Here is a 22,284-nt window from a genome sequence, read left to right on the forward strand (position 1 = left end):
AAAATCCTCCCCCTGTCCAAAAGCAGGAAGCAATCTTCTCTGACTCCTTTGCCCCTAATAAAAAACTCTCATCATCTACTCTAGTCCTGGGTGCTGTGTACTGCCTGTAGTGATGCCTGTCATATTATTGGTGGCTAGGGTGGTTTGGGTCCACTTGGCCATCCAGGCTGCTGTTCTCCTCTTTGCTCCATTCATTCACACTCATTGTTCTTGGATATTGATCTGTCCAGAGAAAGGGGGCTATTATATGATCAAGAATCTATCTAACTTGCTGTCTAAGCCACAGGAAAAGGGCACACAGGTAGCTCAGTATTCCCATGTCTACCAACTCAACTACACCAACTTTTCTGGATGTCCCCTCTGCATAAAGCACTCTGCTAGGGACTAGGGACACAATGGTGACTAATACCCAGACTGTGCCCTTGAGCACCTCTCAATATGATAGGAGAACTTGGTATAGAAACCATCAATGGTGCTAGAGGGTAGAGAAGGCAATAATAGAATTTTGTATGGAAGATAGAAGCTGCCCAGAGGGGGAAGTGGTTAAATATGTTCAAGCAGGTTGGTGAGGAAAGACACTAACAGAGGGGGTCCTGATGAGCTGGGTTTTGAAGGATGAGAAGGAGCCTTCTAGGGGCACAGGGGAATTTCTAGGCAGAAAAAACTGCATGGGTAAAGATCTGTAGTCCTAGCTTTTTTGTAGGATTTCAAGTGTTTTGGAACGCATGCACCCATGGAGTCAAGGGCAGGTTAGAGATTAAAGGCTGGTGGGTTTACTTGAGTTTCTGTAACCTTTGGGCTTACTGATAACACTGATTGAGCTGTTTATTTACCACAGAATATGAACTCAAGGGAGGTCATCTGGGCAATGTCCATGATCCTTTGTCAACTATCATGGCAGAGAGAACACCTGCACATGGAGCACAAGTGGTCGTTCTATTGGATTCAGCCCTAGCCCCACCCACTTTCCCAGCACACAAATCTTCCAGTCTCACAGAATCTCCTCTGGGCTGGAAGGGAAGCTCTGTACACTGAGGCCTGCAAACAGTAACACAGACTGTTGAAAGTAGAACTCAGAGGAGAGAATCTCAGAAGGAAAGTGGCCATGGACCTGATCCCAAGCCTTTCCATGGAAACGTGGGTTCTCCTAGCTACCAGTCTAGTGCTCCTCTATCTGTAACTGTCCAGGCTCATGTCCTCTTAACCTTGGACTTGGGGTGCTAATCAGGCACCCCTTTCCATTATCTGTTTTGAAGACTAAAAGTGTTAATAAAGGGGAAATTCCTTAGGCATTTGATGCTACAAACACTTGAAGGGTTATTATTGATCTTATGTAGATCCCTTGAAATAGTAAACTTCCCTTCCAACTGTCAATGTCTATGGCCTTGAGGCTTAGTGATATTATTTTCTCCTGGGCATGATCTTCCTATTGACTACCAGTTTGGACCTAGACTAGTCAACCAGAATTCAGCAGAGACAGATTATAAAGCAACTAACCCCTTTGCAGTGGGGTCCTCATCTCCATCGCAAGGTCTGGGGCTCCCAGAGGCAGGAGGAAGTGGCTTGGGTTTTTGTGTCATTTACTTCACCTTCCAATGTCTGTCTTTGCTCCAAGAAACTTGTAGGACTTGTCCCTGTGTTACTCAGGTGGCTCCTGTTACCCACCCTTCCCACCACCTGGTATCATTTACACAAGGCACCTTGAACACCTAGACTTTTCAGGTGGGCTGGAGATTGCTCTACTCTGTCCTCAGACTCAGGTGTTCCGTATTTTCTGTGACTCTTCTATAGGAATCTTCTCCTAAGACTCATTTACCCCATCCTGCAATATACAGAACTATTTACCCCTAAATGGGGAATGTCTGGAGCAGAGGAGACTTGGAAGAAATCTTGAATTGTATTCTTTTCTTTCACCTTTTCTTTCCATTCTCTGGGAAGGTTATCATCAGTATAGAGATTTCTTTTCCCCTGATATGAAATCTGCTAGTAGCCTGTAAAGGCATGAGCCCCAAAAACCAATTTGTTTTTTTAAATATTTTTAACTTTAAGTTACAGTACAGGAGGATGAATCAAAACCATCCAGTGGAGGAATTCCTTTCAATGGTGGGATTCCTGGCATCATGGATCAGGTTGGGAGAGGAGATAATTTTGACATGTGGGTAAGGAAGCCCCCTCTGTATCACATTTAATCTGTGTCTCAATTTTCTTTTCAGAGGAGGAAATCAGGAACACAGGAAATTTAAATCCTGGTTTTAATTCTTTGAAATAAATGTTAGGAATTCCCGGTACATTGGCAATGTATTTTCTGACTGATGACATTTTAAAATTAATTGATGTGTTTTAATTTTGTTCTACATAATACCAGATTTTTTACTTGATAAAACTATTTCTAGCATGTACTTTTTTTTTCTTTTAGGAAGATTAGCCCTGAGCTAACTACTGCCAGTCCTCCACTTTTTTTCTGAGGAAGACTGGCCCTGAGCTAACATTCGTGCCCATCTTCCTCTACTTTTTGTTTTTTTTTATGTGGGACGCCTACCACAGCATGGTGTGCCAAGCGGTGCCATGTTGCACCCGGGATCTGAAACGGCGAACCCTGGGCTGCTGAGAAGCAGAATGTGTGCACTTAACCGCTGCACCACTGGGCCAGCCCCCTAGCATGTATTTTCTAAAGAAGGCTGTTGGCTCATGATTTGTGACAATAAACATGCATAAATAAACTCACCCTTGTAAAATAATGTCAGGAACTTGAATCTAGGGTACAAAAGTATACTTCTGTGATATAGTTTGTATTGTATATATGTTTGCTGAGGATGATTCACCCTGAGGTAACATCTGTGCCAATATTCCTCTATTTTTTAGTATGTGGGCTGGCAGCACAGCTTCTAACTGAGCAGTGTATGTCAGCACCTGGGAACTGAATCCAGGCCACTGAAGTGGAGTGCACTGAACTTACCCACTGGACCACCAGGGCTGGTCCAAGATTGTATATATATTTTAAATATCCCTGCACAGCAGATTCTGTTAATTTCTCAATGCAAGTGCATAAATGAGACTGTAGGCCAGTGATGATATGAGAGGCATCCAGTAGAAGTCAGGATGAAGTGGAGGAATATTCCTCATCCCTTAGAGCAGTGATACTCCTTGGTCCTGGTCCCACAGGAGGTCCCTCACAGCACAGCAGGATTAGCATCTCATCAGCTTGAAGCCTGGACACAAGGATGCCATCTAAATCACTCTACGTGTGGTCGGTCTGGCAGTGGGACTGTCATTAGAAACTATCACCGCCAGGCAAACAACCTTGTAGCCCTAGGACACTGAGGCAGCCAGGAGTCAGTTGCTGTGGAGTAGACAATGTGCTCCTTATGCCAACATAAGGTAAACATAATACAAATGATTGGCCTTGTTGTTAGTCTCTTCACATGTATCAAAAACAGCATTACTCTGCAAAAAGAGGAAAGCTGGAGGGAAAGCAGGGAATTCACCTAGCCCACCTTCTGCCTTGAGATGGAACCTTGTGAGTTTAGACACTAGAAGAGATCTTTCCTTGGGGACCTGTGTTGTTCACACTTTCACTCAATTGCTTGGACTTATCTGAGAGTTTACATAACACATTGAAAGTTCAGAAGCAGAAATTGGTTTAATTGATTTGACGTGGGTATGATGGCAAAGGAACGAACTGAGTGGGGCTAACTGAGGCCAGTCTTGTTTCTGGTAGTCAGCGCACATGCTTCCATCAGCTGTTCTGGAGGAAGGAGCCAAATGCCTGGGTGGGCCTGGCCAAGGTTCTTCTGCTGGGTCCTTCAAACACACATCCTTTCATGCAATTTTGGGGGTTCATATCACTACATATTATAATATTTGCTGGATTTGAACTAAATATCTGTATCCTTCCTGTACTAATTTAAAGGCTGACCTTCAAAGAAAAGACGTCTTAATTCAACTCTCTGGAACATTTTATGGTTACTCATTTTATGTTGCTCAATGCATCTTCTGCTATCAACAGGAAGCTACCTAAAGTATGGAAGACTCCCTATTGTTAGGCTAAAAGCACTTGTAGGGCATGTTGAACCATTTATACATACCATACTTTTCAGCCGTACTTTCCTAATTTACCTCTGTGGAGTTAGCTTATAGACCTAACTACATCATGGTAAAGATGGCTTTTGGCAGCCTCTTCCCTCAGCTTCTCTCCTTCCTCCACTCTGCCATCTCTCAGTAACCCTGTAGTGGGAAGACTTGCAGAGATCTAGAACCGCTAGTTGTGGGATTCCACACATGACACATGAAAGATGAATTATAGGCAGGCCTGCTGTCGGAAACACCAGCCTTAATGAAGTTGGGATATTTGATGCACAGAGGCAGTAAACTAACTGTTTTGTTACTGACCATCTTGAAAAAAATGAGTGTGCCTGGCATTTTGCTCAGGAAGTAAGTGTGGCAGGTTGGAGGTCCAGATGCTATGGGGGGAAGAATGGTATGGAAATGGATTCTTCAATCATCAGATCCTTTATACAGTATCATTCAGGAAGCATATGGGTCAATCATCCTTATCTTTAGCTCAAGACAACCAAATTGCCTGACAGAAGAGACTTGGGAGTTGCTGAAAGACACTCACATTTCTACTGGGCCAATGGAAGCCTTGAATATAGTTTTAATTCTATAGAAGTAAGAACACTGTGGCTGCCTCAAGGCCTTCCTGTGAAGACAGATTTAAGAACTAGATTCTAAGTCAGGATCAGGGCAGAGAGGGAAAGAAAAGCATAAAAGTCATCAAGCAAAGTGTAAGAACAATGTCACAGTAGGCTCTCAGTAACTCTATTCTATTGAGTGGACCCAGTTATGCAAAATCTATCATCAGAGAAGAAAAACATTTTTTCCCCTTTCTAAATAGAATGAGAATCTCCAAATCATGGAATAGTCAACATACTAAATAGACACGAGTGAATTCTCTGGAAGAATTCCAGCCTGAAAACCTCTCAGGAGCACTCAAATTTGGAAATATTTATCAAGTATTCACTCTAGGATTGGGACCATGGAGATTTGAGCTCTTTTAGCTACTCATCATTACTTTCTGTGGGTCTCACAGTGGAGGTGGGAAAGGAGAGGATGAGTGAATGTAATTACTGCTGTTGGAGTTACTGTTATTGTTTATGACCTAGACCTCTTTCTCTGTTGACTGTTCCGGTTCTGAGTCAGTGACTGGCCAGTTGCAGCACCTAATCCATAATCCCTGTGACCTGGCTTTCTCTTTCACTTTATAGGTATGGGACCTATTCACATGGACATTTTAAGAAACTGGGAATTCCTGGGCCAACACCTCTGCCATTTTTTGGAACTGTTCTGGGCTACATTAAGGTGAGAATTGTTTGAGCTCCCTCTTTTGCTTCTTATGGTTTTAAATTCCATCTTAGTTCCATATTACAAATGCCCCTGCTCTGGAGGAAGTTCTGCGGTTTCACACTTTGCAGATGGCATCATAAGCCTCACCCAGCACATCTCCAGGTTTAACCCAGGACTCTATTCTCAGCTGTTACGAACCCCAGGGTTCAACTCTGTTGGACGGCCCAGCTCTCCAGCTGATTCTGCACACGACTTGGTGCTCCAACTTGTGAGCATTCTGAAGAGGCTTTTCTTTCTGTCAGGTGCAGATTCCCAGGAAGGCACAATCATACTGAGTATTAGGACTAAAGAATAAAGGATGAGCCCAGTAGTAGTTCATTAAGCTGTGCACAGCAAAGTTAGATTTTGTTTGTAACATAAGCTCTGGGTACCCTTTTCTTTATTTCCTTCTCTTGGGTAGCTATTAAACTTCAGTTAATTAGGCAGCCCCAGTATTTACCATTGGGTAATTTACATATGCTTGAATTCACTGAAGAAGTGCTAAACCCCTGAAGTTATTTCCATGGCTGTAACTAATCCTCTGCTACCCATGATATCTTTTGGGATTTGAGAGATGGAACAAGAGCTTTCTGTTTTACTTCTCTTCCTTCAAAGGAGGCTCCCTATAGGTCAGTCTGAGCAGGGAGTGGGTATAACTGAGAAAAGATGATGGTTGTCTATTGGCTTCAGATATTTAATCACTAATCAAGTTGTATTTCTTTTCTTTTCAACAAATATGGACTTATACAAAATTACTGGAAAGGAGATGATTTGACAATTTTTTAAAAAAATTAATATAACTGAGTGGAATGTACTAGATGACAAATGGACTGTGAGTTCTCACAGAGCCTTTGTGGTTAATCCAACTCTGATGCCTGAGCCAGGTTGTGGCCACTGGATGGAAGGTTATGCATTTTTGTCCAAATGAAGGAGGTAGAGCCTTGTGTGCAGGCTCCTCACTTCCTCAGATTTCCTTTCTTGCAGATGTGACGCTTGTTTCTCAGATCCCAGCTCTCCTAACTGAGGTCTTCAGTGTCTCGTTACCACCTAAGAACTTTCATACTTTTTTCCCCCTCTGAAAAAGCAATAATTTACTTTTTGCCTTTCCCAGATAAGCTCCTTAATAGATGCATTCCAAGATCCACATTTCTGTAAACTTCTTCGCATAGTTAAATCATCACAACTGAAGGTGACAGAGGATTTTTTAAAGTTATATGTGAAAACACAGAGCAAATATTTTAATTTACTCTGTCCTATATAGAGTGGTGACATCTCCCTTCTTTTCCATGTTGAGCTGGAAAACTGGAAGTTAATTCCACTTTGTCATTTATCCATTCACTCACTTTTTCACTCAATACACGTGCGTTAGACTTATTAAATCTGCTAGACCAAAGAGGTCACTAGTGTCTTAAACTTCTTAATTCTGTTAGAATTCTAGAGAGAGAACTCATGAGATAAAAGAAAAAGATTCTTAACTAGGAGTTCAAAGAGTGTGCAGGCCATTCTAACTTTCCCTCTGCTTCAGTTTTCTCCTGTGCCCATGGAGGTAATAATTCAAAGAGTTATTTGATTTCAGAGACAACACATGCACAAGCAAAATCACTTCAGAAAGACAAGGAGTTACTTAGTATTCATAGGCATGGGTAAATCATTTAGTATCTACAATACTCGGAGAAAATTCTAGAATCACTTTAGATTCTCCATTCAAATATCTCCTCTATTTTCTGTCCTTTCCTCTAAGACCTCTTTGAATAAAATCTCCCTCTATCAGTGAAAGATAGTAAGCTTGATTTCATGGGATTCAAGTCATTTTTGTCCCAGTTATAAGTAGAGTTTATTACATTTAGATTAATAATCTAATTTTGTTTCTCCTTGCAGGGTGTTTTGGCTTTTGACAAGAAATGTTTTAAGAAATATGGAAAAATGTGGGGGTGAGTATTCTGGAAACTTCCATTAGCTAGACTTGTTATGATGAAGCTTCCTGGAGTGGAAGGCAATCTCAGTCGAGAGCCTTTTTTAGAGATTTTAGAAATAGGGGAATGAAACCATTCAGAATTCTACTGTCACTTTTTGAGCATTCCAAATCTTTTTCCATTTGTAGACACATTTTTCCACATTTGTGTCAGTATGCCTACAATTTTCATCTAATATTATGTCATATGTATTTATTACATTTTTGATATAACTTCAATATTATAATTTTTCATGAATGAGTTGGTGGATTCTTCTTAATAAATCTTTTTTTAGTAACAAAATGGCAATAAATACATATTTATTAATAGCTACTTTAAGTAGCTATTTAGTCAATGAACTATTGGACAATAGACCATTGGTCAATGGACTAAATGCTCCAATCAAATGCCTTAGTGTGGTCAGTTGGATAAAAACAGAAGACTCATGTATATGCTGCATACCAGAGACACATTTCAGACCTAAAGACACTCACAAACTGAAAGTGAAAGGATGGAAAAAGATATTCCATGCAAATGGAAAAGACAAGAAAGCGAGGGTAGCAATACTTATATCAGACAAAATAGACTTTAAAACAAAAACTGTAACAAGAGACATTTATGGGCACTACATAATAGTAAAGGGAACAATCCAACAAGAAAATATAACCCTGTAAATATCTATGCACCCAACATAGGAACACCTAAATATATAAAGCAATTATTAACAGACATAAAAAGGGAAATAGTAACAGAATACAGTAGGGGACTTTAACACTCCACTTACACCAATGGATAGATCCTCCAAACGGAAGATCAATAAGGAAACACTGGCCTTAAAGGACACATTGGACCAGATGGACTTAGTAGATATACATAGAACATTCCATCCAAAAACCACAGAATACACACTCTTCAAATTCACATGGAACATTGTCAAGGATTGATCACATATTAGGCCACAAAACTAGTCTCAATAAATTTAAGAAGATTGAAATAATACCATACATCTTTTCTGACCACAAAGATATGAAACTAGAAATCAACTACAGGAAGAAAATCAGAAAAGCCACAAACGTGTGGACATTAAATAAAATGGTACTGAACAACGATTGGGTCAATGAAGAAATCAAAGGAGAACTCAAAAAATTCCTGGAGAAAAATGAAAATGAAAATACTACATGCCAAAATCTGTGGGATACAGCAAAAGCAGTTCTACGAGGGAAATTTATAGAAATTCAGGTTTACCTCAACAAAGAAGAAAAATCCTAAACAGACAATCTAAAAACGCATCTAAAGGTACTGGAAAAAGAACAACAAACAAAGACAAAAATCATCAGAAGGAAGGAGGTAATAAAAATCAGAGCAGAAATAAACCCAATAGAGACTAAAAAACAATAGAAAACATTAAGGAAATCAAGAGCTGATTCTTTGAAAAGACAAACAAAATTGACAAACCCTTAGCTAGACTCACCAAGAGAAAAAGAGAGAAGGCTCAAGTAAATAAAATCAGAAGTGAACGAGGAGAGATTACAATGAATACCTCAGAAATACAAAAGATAATAAGAGAATACTATGAAAATCTATATGCCCACAAATTGTATAATCTAGAAGAAATGGATAAATTCTTAGAAAGATACAACCTTCCAAAACTGGACCAAGAAGAAGTAGAGAATTTGAATAGACCAATCATCAGTAAGGAGATTGAAATAGCAATCAAAACCTCCCAAAAAATAAAAGTCCAGGATCAGATGGCTTCCATGGTGAATTGTACCAAACATTCAAAGAAGACTTAATGCCTATCCTTCTCACACTCTTTCAAAAAATTGAAGAGGAGGGGAGGCTTCCTAACTCATTCTACGAAGCCAACATTGTCCTGATACCAAAACCACACAAGGACAACACAAAAAAAGAAAATCACAGACCAATATCACTGATGAACATCCATGCAAAAAACCTCAACAAAATACTAGCAAATCAAATACAACAATACATTAGAAAGATCATACAGCATGATCAAGTGGGTTTTATTCCAGGGATGCAGGGATGGTTCAACATCCGCGAATCTAACAACATGATACACCACCTTAACAAAATGAAGAATAAAAATCACATGATCATCTCAATAAATGCAGAGAAAGCGTTGAGAAGATACAACATCATTTATGATAAAAACTCTAAATACAATGGGTATAGAAGGAAAGTACCTCAACATAATAAATGACATATATGACAAACCCACAGCAAATATCACTCTCAATGGAGAAAAACTGAAAGCTATCCCTCTAAGAACAGGAACCAGATGAGGATGTGCACTGTCACCACTCTTATTTAACATTGTATTGGAAGCCCTAGCCAGAGCAATCAGGCAAGAAAAAGAAATGAAAGGGATCCATATTGGAAGAGAAGTGAAACTGTCACTCTTTGCAGGCAACGTGATTTTATATATAGAAAACCCTAAAGAAGCCACTGAAAAACTTTTAGAAACAATAAACGAATACAGTCAAGTCATGGGATACAAAATCAACATACACAAATCGGTAGCATTTCTATACACTAACAACTAAGTAGCAGAAAGAGAAATTAAGAATACAATCCCATTTACAATTGCAACAAAAAGAATAAAATACCTAGGAATACACTTAACCAAAGAGGTGAAAGATCTGTACACCAAAAACTATAAAGCATTGTCGAAAGAAATCGAAGAAGACACCAAGAGATGGAAAGATATTTCAGGCTCTTGGGTTGGAAGAATTAACATCGTTAAAATGTCCATACTTCCTAAAGCAATCTGTAGATTCAACGCAATCCCTATCAAAGTTCCCACAACATTTTTCACAGAAATAGAACAAAGAATCCTAAAATTTATATGGAACAAAAGGCACAAAATAACCAAAGCAATCCTGAGAAAAAAGAACAAAGCTGGAGGTATCACACTCCCTGATTTTAAAATATACTAGAAAGCCATGGTAACCAAAACATCATGGTACTGGCACAGGAACAGACACACAGATCACTGGAACAGAATCAAGAGCCCAGAAATAGACACACACATTTATGGATAGCTCATATTCGACAAGGGAGCCAAGAGCATACAATGGAGAAGGGAGAGTCTCTTCAATAAATCTTGTTGGGAAAACTAGACAGTCAAATGCAAAAGAATAAAAGTAGACCATGACCTTACACCATGCACAAAAATCAACTCAAAATGGATTAAAAGCTTGAATGTAAGACCTGAACCCATGAAACTTCTAGAAGAAAACATAGGCAGTATGTTCTTTGACATCAGTCTTAGCAGTATATTTTCAAGTCCTATGTCTGACTGGGCAAGGGAAACCAAAGAAAAAATGAACAAATGGGACTACAGCAAACTAAAAATTTCTGCACAGCAAAGGAAACCATCAACAAAACGAAAAGACTATCTAACAATTTGGAGAAGGTATTTGCACACCATATATCAGATAAGGGGTTAATTTCCAAAATACACAAAGAGCTCATACAGCTCAACAACAAAAAATACCAACAAACCAATTAAGAAATGGGTAAAAGATCTGAACAGAGATTTCTCCAAAGAAGATATATGGATGGCCAACAGGCATATGAAAAGATGTTCAGCATCATTAGCTATCAGGGAAATGCAAATCAAAATTACAATGAGGTATCACCTCACTCCAGTCAGAATGGCTGTAATTAACAAGACAGGAAACAACAAATGTTGGAGAGGATGTGGAGAGAAGGGCACCCTGGTACACTGCTAGTGGGAGTGCAAACTGGTGCAGCCACTATGGAAAGCAGTATGGAGTATCCTCAGAAAATTAAGAATAGGTCTACCATATGATGCAGCTATCTCACTGCTGGGTATTTATCCAAAGAACTCGAAAATGCAAAGGCATAAAGATACATGCACTCCTACATTCATTGCAGCATTATTCACAATAGCCACGACTTGGAAGCAACCTAGATGCCCATCAAGGGACAAATGGATAAAGAAGACGTGGTGTTTATACACAATGGAATACTACTATGCCATCAGAAATGATGAAATCCAGCCATTTGTGACAACATGGATGGTCCTTGAGGGTATTATGCTGAGTGAAAATAGTCAGAGGGAGAAAGTCAAATACCGAATGATCTCACTCATAAATAGAAGACAAAAACAACGACAAACACGTAGCAATGGACATTGGATTGCTGGTGACCGTAGGGGAATGGGGGGAGGGCAAAAGGGGTGATTAGACTCGCATGTGAAGGGATGGACTATAATTAGTTTTTGGGTGGTGAACATGATGTAATTGACACAGAATACGATATATATTACCATGAACACCTGAAAGCTATATAATGTTATAATGCAATGGTACTGCAATTGAAAAAATAAAAATAAAAAAATAAAAAACCTTTTTTTCTTAGATAATTTACTTGCCTTCCTTTATTTGCTAACTTTACTTCTTTTTTATAATGAAATATTTTAAACATACTAAAAATTATGGAGAATGGTATAGGAAATAACCACGTACACACTATCTAAACTTAACAAATGTTCTAATGTTATTTAAAACCATGACCTCTAGGGTTATGGATTATGTGACATCAGGATGAAAGTCTGGACTTCCAGGTGTGGCTCCAGCTCTAGAATCTGTTTATTAAATTTTATCCGCTTTGTTTTCCCAACAGGTTTTATGATGGTCGACAGCCCGTGTTGGCTATCACAGATCCAGACATGATCAAAACAGTACTAGTGAAAGAATGTTATTCTGTCTTCACAAACCGGCGGGTAGGCTTCCAATCGTTTTCATTTTAAAATTTATTTATTAAATTTTTATTTAGAAGTAATTATGGAGTCACAGGAAGTTGCCAAAAAGGAAGTACAGGGTGGTGCCATGTCACATGCCCTTCATCCCGATTCTCCCAATGATAATAACTTGCATAACTGTAGTACAGTATCAAAGCAGGAAATTGACGTTGGTACTATCTGCAGACCTTATTCAGATTTCATCAGTTTTATGCATACTCATTTTTGCATTTCTGTATGTTGCTTTGTGGATATTTATCATGTATGTAGATTTGTGTAATGACCACCACGCTCAAGATATACAACTGTTCCATCACCATAAAACTCCCTCTTACTATTCTTTTATAGTCATGATGTGTAGCTTGTCTTTTCCTCTTATCAAGGACAACAAAAAGCAGACATAACATTTTTCTATTTCGATGAGGTGGATTTATCAATTTTTTCATTTATGGGTTGTGCCTTTGATTTCAAGTCTGAAAATTCTTCACCTAGCACTAGGTCCCAAAGATTTTCTCATATTATTTTTTCTAAACATTATATAGTTTTATGTTTTACATTTAAGTCTAGGATCCATTTTATGTTAATTTTTATATCTGGTGTGACGTTTAGGTCAAGCTTCTTTTTTTAATAAAATTTTGCCTGTGAATGTCTAATTGCTTCAGCACCTTATTCGGAAAGGCTCTCTTTCATCCATTGACTAGCTTTTTCACCAATGTCAAAAATCAGTTGGGCCTATTTCTCATTCTCTATTCTGTTCATTGATCTCTGTATCTATCCCTCCACCAGTATCACACAATGTTGCTTACTGTAGCTATAGAGTAAGTCTTAACATCATGTAGAGTGATTCCACCCACTTTATTTTTTTTCAGAATTGTTTTAACTATAATACGTGTTTTGCCTTACCAGGCAAATTTAAAAGAAGCTTATCTATGTTTACAAAAAAATGCTGAGATTTTGATAAAGTCTATAGATCAATTTGGGAAAAATTTATATGTTTACTAGGTCAAGTCTTTCAATCCATAAACACAGTATGTCTCTCCATTTATTTACATTTCTTTGATTCCTTTCACCAACATTTGCTAGTTCTCAACATAGAGATCCTGTACATGTTTTGGTAAATTTACACCTGAAGAACTACATTTTCTTTGGAGTAATTGTATATGGTATTGTATTTTCAACGTATTTTCACATATTCATTGTTATTACATAGAGATGTGGTTGATTTTCGTGTTGATTTTGCAGCCTACAGCCTTGCTGAGCTTATTTATAATTCTAGAGGTTTTTTAAAAAAATATTCTTTTAGATTTTCTACATTGACAATTATGTCATATGAAAGTAGGGACACTTCTTTTTTCTCCCAATCTATATGCCTTTTATTTCTTTTTCTTGTCTTACTGTAACAGGTAGGATTTCCAATATGATGATGAGGAATGGTGGTGAGAGTGGGCATTTTTGCCTTGTTCCTAATCTTAGGGGGAAGCATTCATTTTTTCACCATCTCTAAATTTTTATTAAATTATTTTGGGCAAATAAAAAAATATATATATAATTAAGGTGTAAAATGTGATGTTTTGATATATGTATACATTGTGAAATGATTACCACAAATGAATTAACATATTCGTTATCTCCCATAGTTACTTTTTCTTGTGTGTGTGGTAAGAACACTTAAGATCTACTCTTAGCAAATTTCGAGTATACAATACGGCATTACTAACTATAGTCACCATGCTGTACATTAGGTCTTCAGAGCTTATTCATTTTATAACTGTAAGTTTGTAACTTTTGATCAATATCATTCATTCCTCTTCTCCCTAGACTTTGATAACCACCATTCAACTCTCTGTTACTATAATTTTGACCTTTTTAAAAAAAATTCCACATATGAATGAGATCATGTGATACTTGTCCTTCTGTGTCTGGCTTAATTCACTTACTGTGTTGTACTCCAGGTTCATCCATGTTGGCATAAATGGCAGGACTTCCTTCTTTTTAAAGGCTAAATAATATGCCGTTGTATATATATACACCACATTGTCTTTATTTATTCCTCTGTCCATTTACATTGAAAGTAATTACTGATAGAAAGAACTTATTAATGCTATTTTGTATATGCAGGTGTTCATAGATCCTTTGTTCTTTCTTCTGCACTTCTTCCTATCTTCCTTTGTGTTTTGATGGTTTTACATAGTGGTGTGCTTTGCAGAGCATCTTCAATTTCTATGCTGGCTGTTGGTTTCCTCAGCAGCAAAGGCTCCAGTCTCTTCTGCAAAGCAGGCCACAGATATTCATGATCACTCCAACTGCATGGCTGATACTGGCAGTCCTTGACATTCTTCTCTGTTGCTAGCTGTCTCAAGATGTTTCAGCTCTGTAGTCTCTGGATGTATTGAAATCAAAGCAAGTCATTTGTCCAGTGCCCTGAAATGCTGCAGAAACGGGTCACTTGCCCTGCCGTGCTATTCCCAGCAAGGGGAACTCTTTCAGTCTGGCGAGTTCCCTCTTAGCAATGAGCAGTGCTGGCCTGTGGGATTAAATGATGCAGGCAAAGAGAAATGATTCTCCCTACCTATTTGTGCAAGTATTCTCTCTCTCTCTCTCTCTTTTTTTGGCTCCATTGTGTTGCTGAAGCTTCTTAAGTGGGCTCCTGATCTCTTCTAGATCTATTTTCATTTGTGGATAGCTGTATAATTGCTGCTCTTTGTTGGGCGATAGATGCTTGAGCCTCCTACTCTGCCATCTTGGTGATGTCACTCTTGTCTTTCATCACAAGTGTGACGTTAGCTGTGATTTTTATAGATGTTCCTTATGAAGTTGATGAAATTTCCCTCTCTGCCTAGTTTTTATCATGAATGGGTGTTGGAGATATCCATTTTAAAACAAAATATAGTTTTGGAAGATGAAAGAAAGTCTCAAGTAGGCTGGCTTTTTAGGCCAGTCCCAAGCTGAGAAATAGAATGATCTGTTTCTTTTCCTTTCTGTCCCTGGAGAAAAAAGTAATGGAAAGGGATTGCCATGTGATTGTATCTTTTCTTCAGAATATCAAATAGATTACTAAAGTTTTAACTACTATATTTTTTTTAAAAATCACTGTTTCAAGAAATCCCTTTGTCTGGGTTGCTTTTGCTGTACATATATGTAAAGACAGAACTAGTCTGAGGCATCATAGAGTTTTCCAAGGCTATCTTTCACCAATCCCTTTCCACTCTGTGCAGCCCTGGAGGATGAACTAGGTCTTATTCCTGTCTATTCTCATGGAAGAACAGTTTCCCTATGTCGTGAGTCATTTGCATTTAAAATGAGTATAAAAGAACATAAAAGCTGGAAACCACATGAGATGGCTGGATGTCTCCTTCACCTTCACAGGAACGTAGGCTTTTGGGATAAATATTTGCTGAGCATCTAGCATAGGGTTGACTACTAAGTAGAAAGTCAAAATATTTGTTGAATATTTGATGCTAATTTAAGAAATTTTCATAATTGTTGAGACCTCCAAAATTTACATAGGGCAAAATGTCTTTTACTTTTGAGTCTAGTCTTTTGGTCCAATGGGACTTATGAAAAATGCCATCACTATAGCTGAGGATGAAAAATGGAAGAGAATACGAACATTACTGTCTCCAACCTTCACCAGTGGGAAGCTCAAGGAGGTAAGAAAGTAGAACTTTTAATTAGAAGCTTAAATAATTCATCTGGAGTCAGATAGATAATAAGACTTTAGTCTTTTTCCAAGGGGGTATTTTGCTGAATTTGACCTTCCTAAAAATGGCATTTTATTTTTATTTCCTAGAAGAGACATTATAACATTTATTATCCCATGTCACTTACTGCTACATGCTTGCGAAAGCCAGGTCCTTCAAGGACTTGAGTCTCCACACTGAAGTTTGGATGGTGGTGTATTTTGTTTCTAGATGTTCCCTATCATTGGCCAGTATGGAGATATGTTGGTGAGGAACCTGAGGAAGGAAGCAGAGAAAGGCAAACCCATCACCATGAAAGAGTAAGTAGGAGTGAGTCTGTTGGGATTCTGAGCTCTATCACGAGACCCTTCAGCAGCCAGCCACAGAGCCAAAATTCACACTGTTGAGTTATTCTAGTGACCAAACAGATATAGGTGTGTGGTGCCACAACTCCAATGGGCCACCCAAGGAGTCAATTGCCCAATAAGGCAGGGAAGCCAGGAGTGAACTGGTTTTCTCCTGTGTACATGAGCTAGGCTTCATTTATCTGCTTAATTGTTAGCTTGGATATTCTGGAAGACAAAATTACATAGTTTAGTAGAAGGAAACATGATTGTGAAAGTTTTAAGTTAACAGGGTATGGAATGGTGGGAGAGGAAGGCACTTGATACATATTGGCAGGCAGTGGGTGGAGTAGGAAAGTTACGATGTGGAACTTGGAACAACTTAAACCCCTTCATGATTTTTTCTGAGTATACCAGCAAAATACTAAGTATTAAATCTTCTCACCACTTCTCCTTCTTAAAGTCTCAAAGGGAGAAGGCCCTGTACAGGCTATGGGTGGGGAGATCATATCATTTATTGCCTAAGCTGGGATATTTTTTTTTAATTATGCAGGAACAACAAAGGTAAACTGAGACTGTCCTGGGGAAAACTGGGACATATGATCATCCCCCAAATCAATTTTGGAGTGATTTATTATCATTATTTTTTAACTAAGAATATCCTTAGTTTTTACATTTACAGAAATGAGTCTGTCCTCAGTGTAACCTGAGATTACTGGAGTTGAGGAAGAATGTTTTTTTTCCAAGAGCCTTAGAAGGGGTCTAGAGAAGGAGGGATGATGCACCTGGCAAGTTGAAACAGGTGTAACCGTTCTGTAATGTGCTAAAGAAGAATCAGCTCTGACCATAGGTCCTGTGGTGAGACAAGAGCCAGATCGGTGTCACCTTTCTTGGCTCCCCTAGGAAGAGTTAATTATTCAGCCCCTTGTTCTGCTCAGACATGGTGCTTATACACCTACTGTTGCCTGTACTCAAAACACACTGCTGTAGTTTGTTTGTTTATTGTTCTCCATCTGTCTATGACTCAGCTTTTTTGGCTCAGAGGAGGCTCTAAGATGCCTTACTGCCCCCAGCTCACCTAACACAGGGCCAGCTGCATGATTGGCACCTGGTAAACACCTCATGAGTGAGTGTGATGGTAGCACAGACTCTTCAGATGTTCCAGCAGAAATTTCTGCAAGTGTGGGTCTCTTTAACCCTTGCCTGGGCGTATGAATTAAAAAGCACTTCTTGCTGCATGTGTTGTATAAAGAAAGAAAAGACACACTGATTTTAATTTTCCATGTCTTTCTTTGTCTCCTCAGCATCTTTGGGGCCTACAGCATGGATGTGATTACTAGCACATCATTTGGAGTGAACATAGATTCCCTCAATAACCCACAAGATCCTTTTGTGGAAAATACTAAGAAGCTCTTAAGATTTCATTTCCTTGATCCATTCTTCCTCTCAATACGTATGTGGACTACTATTTTTGTTTTCCTTCCTTCCTTCCTTTCTTCCTTTTTGTAAGAGCTTTATTAAGATATAATTATTATATCATATAATTAAACAATTTAAAATATACAATTCAATTTTTTCACAATCTAAGCATCCATGCATATATGAATGAAGAAAATGTAGTTTATATTTAAATTTAAATACTATTCAGCCATAAAAGAAATGGAAATCCTGCCATTTGTGATAATATGGCTGGACCTTGAGGGCATTATGATAAATGAAATAAGTCGGACAGAGAAGGACAAGTACTGTGTGATGTCATTTATCTGTGGAACCTAAAAAGCCCCTGAAAACACTAAACTCAGAGAAAATGAGATCAGACTTGTGGCTACCAAAGGGGAGATTGATGGTGGTGGATTAGGAGAAGGTGGTCCAAACGTATAAACTTTCGGTTGTAAGATAAATAGTTCCTGGGGATGTAATGTACAACATAATGTCTAAAGCTAACACTCCTGTGTGGTATATTTTTAAGTTACTAAGAGAGTGTATCCTAAAAGTTCTCATTACCAGGGAAATTTTTTTTGTAATTATATGAGGTGATGGTTAACTAACTTTTCACAATATATATGTCAAGTCATTATGATGTATGTCTTAAACTTATAAAGTACTGTATGTTGATTATAATCCATTGAAATTGAAAAAATTATTACATTCAAAGTTATGTGCAGTAGTCACTATAGTCAATTGTTAGAACATTTTTGTCAACACAGATACCTTGTACGTTTTAACTACCACCTCCCACTCCCATAGTCCTAAGTAACCACTCATTTGCTTTCTGTCTCTATAGATTTAGCTAGCTTGGAAACATCGTATAGTGGGAATCATACAATATGTGGTCTTTTGTGACTGGCTTTCTTCATTTAGCATTACTCTTTTCAAGGTTCATCCATGTCATAGCATGTATGGGTACTTCATTTCTTTCTATGGTTAAATAATATTCCGTTGTATGGACATTCCACCTTTTGTTTATCCATTTATCAGTTGATGGACATTTGGGTTGTTTCCACCTATTGGCTGTTGTGAATAGTGCTGCAACGAACATTCATGTACAAGTTTTTTTTTTAAATCTGAATACCTGTTTTTGATTCTTTTCAGTATTTACTTAGGGGCAGAATTGCTGAGTTATAGTTATAACTGCCAAACTGTTTTCCACAATAGCAATACCAATTTACATTTGCACCAGTAACACGTGAAGGTTCCTTTTTCTCCACATCCTCACCAACACTTGGTCAATATTTTTCTTTTTTCTTCATTATGGCCATCCAAGTAGATGTGAAGTGGTATCTCATTGTGGTTTTGATTTTCATTTCCCTAATGACTAGTGATGTTGAACAACATCTTACATGTTTGTTGGCCATTTTTCTATCTTCTCTAGATAAATGTCTATTCAAAGCCTTGCCCATTTATAGCCATGTTGTTGGGCTTTTTGTTCTTGAGCTCTAAGAGTTCTCTAGATGATTTAGATAAAAGTCCCTTATCAGATGTATGATTTAAAAATATTTTCTCCCATTCTTTTAGGTATCTTTCACTTTCTTGTTAGTGTCCTTTGAAGAAAAAAAATTTGCATTTTGATGGTGTACAATGTATGTATTTTTTCTTTTATTGCCAGTGCTTTTGATGTCATATCTAAGAATCCATTGCCATATCTGAAGTCATGAAGTTTTATTCCTTGGTTTTCTTCCAAAAGTTAGATAGTTTTAGCTCTTATGTTTAAGTCTTTGCTCCATTTTGAGTGGGTTTTTTTTTTTTGTCTATGGAGTTAGGTAAGAGATCAACTTCATTATTTTGCATGTGGCCATCCAGTTGTTCCAGCACCATTTATTGAAAAGACTATGTTTTCCCATTAAATGGCTTTGGAACACTTCTCAAAATTGACTTGACTATAGACATGTGGGTTTATTTCTGGACCCTAAATTCTATTCTGTTGATCTATTTGTCTATCCCTATGCCAGTACCACATTGTCTTGATTATCATAGCTTTGCGGTAAGTTTTGAAATTGAGAGTGTGAGTCCTACAATTTAATTCTTCTCTTTTTCAGGATTGTTTTGGCTATTCTGGGTTCCCTGCTTCCGTATGAATTTTAAATTCATCTTTTCAATTTATACAAAGAAACTAGCTAGGACTCTGATAGGAAATGTATTACACCTTTATGTTGATTTGGAGAGTATTGCCATCTTGACAACATTAAGTTTTCTCTCCATGAATGTGAGATGTTTTTCCATTTACTCAGATCTTCTTTAATTTATTTCACCAATATTTTGTAATTTTCAGAGTATAAATTTTGCACTCATTTTGTTAAGTTTATTGCTAAATATATTGTTCCTTTTGATGTTAACATAAATGGAATTCTTTTCTTAAATTCACTTTTGAACTTCTTATTGCAGTGTATAGAAATATTGAGCTGTATATTGATTTTGTTTCCTGAAAGGCTGCTGACTTAGTTTATCATATGTAAGAGGTTTTTAGTGGATTCTTTAGGATTTTCTATATACAAGATCGTGCTATCTTATAATAGAGATAGTTTTACTTCTTTAATTCCTATATAGATGTCCTTTATTAGGTTGAAGAAATTCTCTTCTATTCCTAGATGGTTGAGTGTTTTTAACACAAAATTGTGAGATGCTTTTTCTACATCTATTGAGATGATCATGTGCTTTTTATTTTTTATTCTGTTGATATGGTGTATTACACAACCTTGCATTCCTGGGATAAACTCCACTTGGTTTTGCTGTGTACCTCTTTTTCTATGTTGCTGGATTCAGTTTTCTAGCATTTTGTTGAGGATTTGTGCTTATGAAATGTTCATAAGATACATTGGTGCATAGTTTTCTTTTCTTATGATGTCTTTGTCTGGTTGTAGTATTAGGGTAATACTGGCCTTGTAGAATGAGTTTGGAAGTATTCCCTTCTCTTCTACTTTTTAGAAGAGCTTGTGAAATATTGGTTTTAATTCCTTTATAAATAATTGGTAGAATTCCTCATTGAAACCATCTGGACCTGAGCTTTTCTTTGCAAGTAGCTTCCTGATTACTCACTCAATCTTTTTGCTTGTTATAGTTCTATTCAGATTATCTATTTCTTTTTACTTATTGAGGTCACATAGGGTTATAACATCATATAAATTTCAAGTGTACGTCGTTATATTTTGACCTCTATATAGACTGCATTGTGTTCACCACAAAAGTGTTGTTGCCATCCATCACCATGCACATATGCCTCTTTACCCCTTTTGCCTTCCCGCAGCCCCATTCCCCTCTACTAACCACCACAGATTGTCTCTTTCCTTTTGAGTCAGTTCCTATAGTTTGTTTCTTTCTAGGAAATTGCCTATTTCATCTAAGTTATCTAATTTATTGGCGTACAATTGTTCATAGTATTCCTTTATAGTTCTTTGTATTTTTTTTAACATCAGTAGTAGTGTTCTCTCTTTCATTTGTGATGCTGGTAAATTGAATCTTCTCTCCTTTTTCCTTGGTCAATCTAGCTAAAGTTCTTTTCAAAGAATCAGCTGTTACTTTCATTGATTTTCTCTATTACTCTTTATTCTGTTTCATTAGTTTCTGCTGTTAACTTTATTGTTTCCTTTATTCTGCTTGCTTTAGGTTTCATTTGCTCTTCTTTTTTCAGTGTGTTAATGTGGAAAGTTAGATTGCTGATTTGAGACTTTCGTTTTTTCTAAATGTAGATATTTATAACCATAAATTTCTCTCTGAACACTGCTTTTGCTACATCCTGTAAGTTTTGGTATATTGTGTTTTCATTTTTATTATCTCAAATTTGCCCTTTTGATTTCTTTTCTGGCCTATTAGTTACTTATGAGTGTATTATTTAATTTTGACATACTTGTCATGAGTTTCCCAGTTTTCCTTCTGTTTTTGATTTCTAGTTTCATTTTATACTGGTTGAAAGACATCCTGTGTTATTGCTATCGTGACTCTAATTTCTTGAACTGTATGATTAATTAAAGTAGCAGACTATGGTCTGGTTTATCCAAAGAGACTTCAATCCAAATAGATAAAAGGCTAAAAGGTCAAGGAATGCAATCTTGTTTCTTTTGTCACTCCAAAGATACAGAAGGGGTCACTGACCTCACTCCTCTAAAGATGAGCCTATGTGTAGACTTGCCCTTGCTCAGCCCTTGGCTTGGCAGTCCAAGCAAAGGTCAATGAGGGAATGATTCTTGGTTGAGAAGCCTGGTGTCTTTTACTATTCTGTGTAGTAAACTACAATTGCTTCATGTAAATTTTGCAATTTCAATTGTGCTTTTTTTTCTTTTCCCTACAGTATTCTTTCCATTTCTTATCCCAGTTTATGAAGCATTAAATATCTTTGTTTTTCCAAAATGTGTTACTGATTTCTTCATAAAATCTGTAAAAAAGATGAAAGAAAGTCATCTCAAAGATAAAGCAAAGGTAAATCTGGTGGTGGTTACATGATAGTGTTCAATTTTTGATAGTTTATTGAGCTGTATACATATGATTTGCACACTTCTCTATAAATTTTTAATGGTAGGCAGAGAACTCTAGGGTTTAGAGCAGAAGAGTTCTAACATTTGGGGGAAAATGAGGAAGGTGGAGGCTGGGGAGGAAGAAAATAAGTTGGAGAACAATGTTTAAAATTTAATAATAAGCTTGAGAAA

The 22,284-nt window shown here is 37.4% G+C and overlaps 1 protein-coding gene across 2 annotated transcripts in view; it reads left to right on the top strand.

Annotated features, from left to right (window-relative positions):
- The first annotated feature begins 876 nt into the window (after nt 1–876).
- Nucleotides 877–22,284, top strand: part of CYP3A95 (cytochrome p450 3A95) — a 33,167-nt gene continuing 11,759 nt past the window's right edge. The window contains exons 1-8 of one of the 2 annotated variants that reach the window (XM_070230610.1): nt 877–1,176; nt 5,265–5,358; nt 7,261–7,313; nt 12,006–12,105; nt 15,660–15,773; nt 16,035–16,123; nt 17,452–17,600; nt 21,930–22,057. In XM_070230610.1, the coding sequence (XP_070086711.1) occupies nt 1,106–1,176; nt 5,265–5,358; nt 7,261–7,313; nt 12,006–12,105; nt 15,660–15,773; nt 16,035–16,123; nt 17,452–17,600; nt 21,930–22,057 (798 nt within the window). In that variant the 5' untranslated portion in view covers nt 877–1,105. 2 annotated transcript variants of the gene reach the window in all.

The sequence above is a fragment of the Equus caballus genome, chromosome 13, assembly GCF_041296265.1.
Source record: "Equus caballus isolate H_3958 breed thoroughbred chromosome 13, TB-T2T, whole genome shotgun sequence".
Taxonomy (NCBI): Eukaryota; Metazoa; Chordata; class Mammalia; order Perissodactyla; family Equidae; genus Equus; species Equus caballus.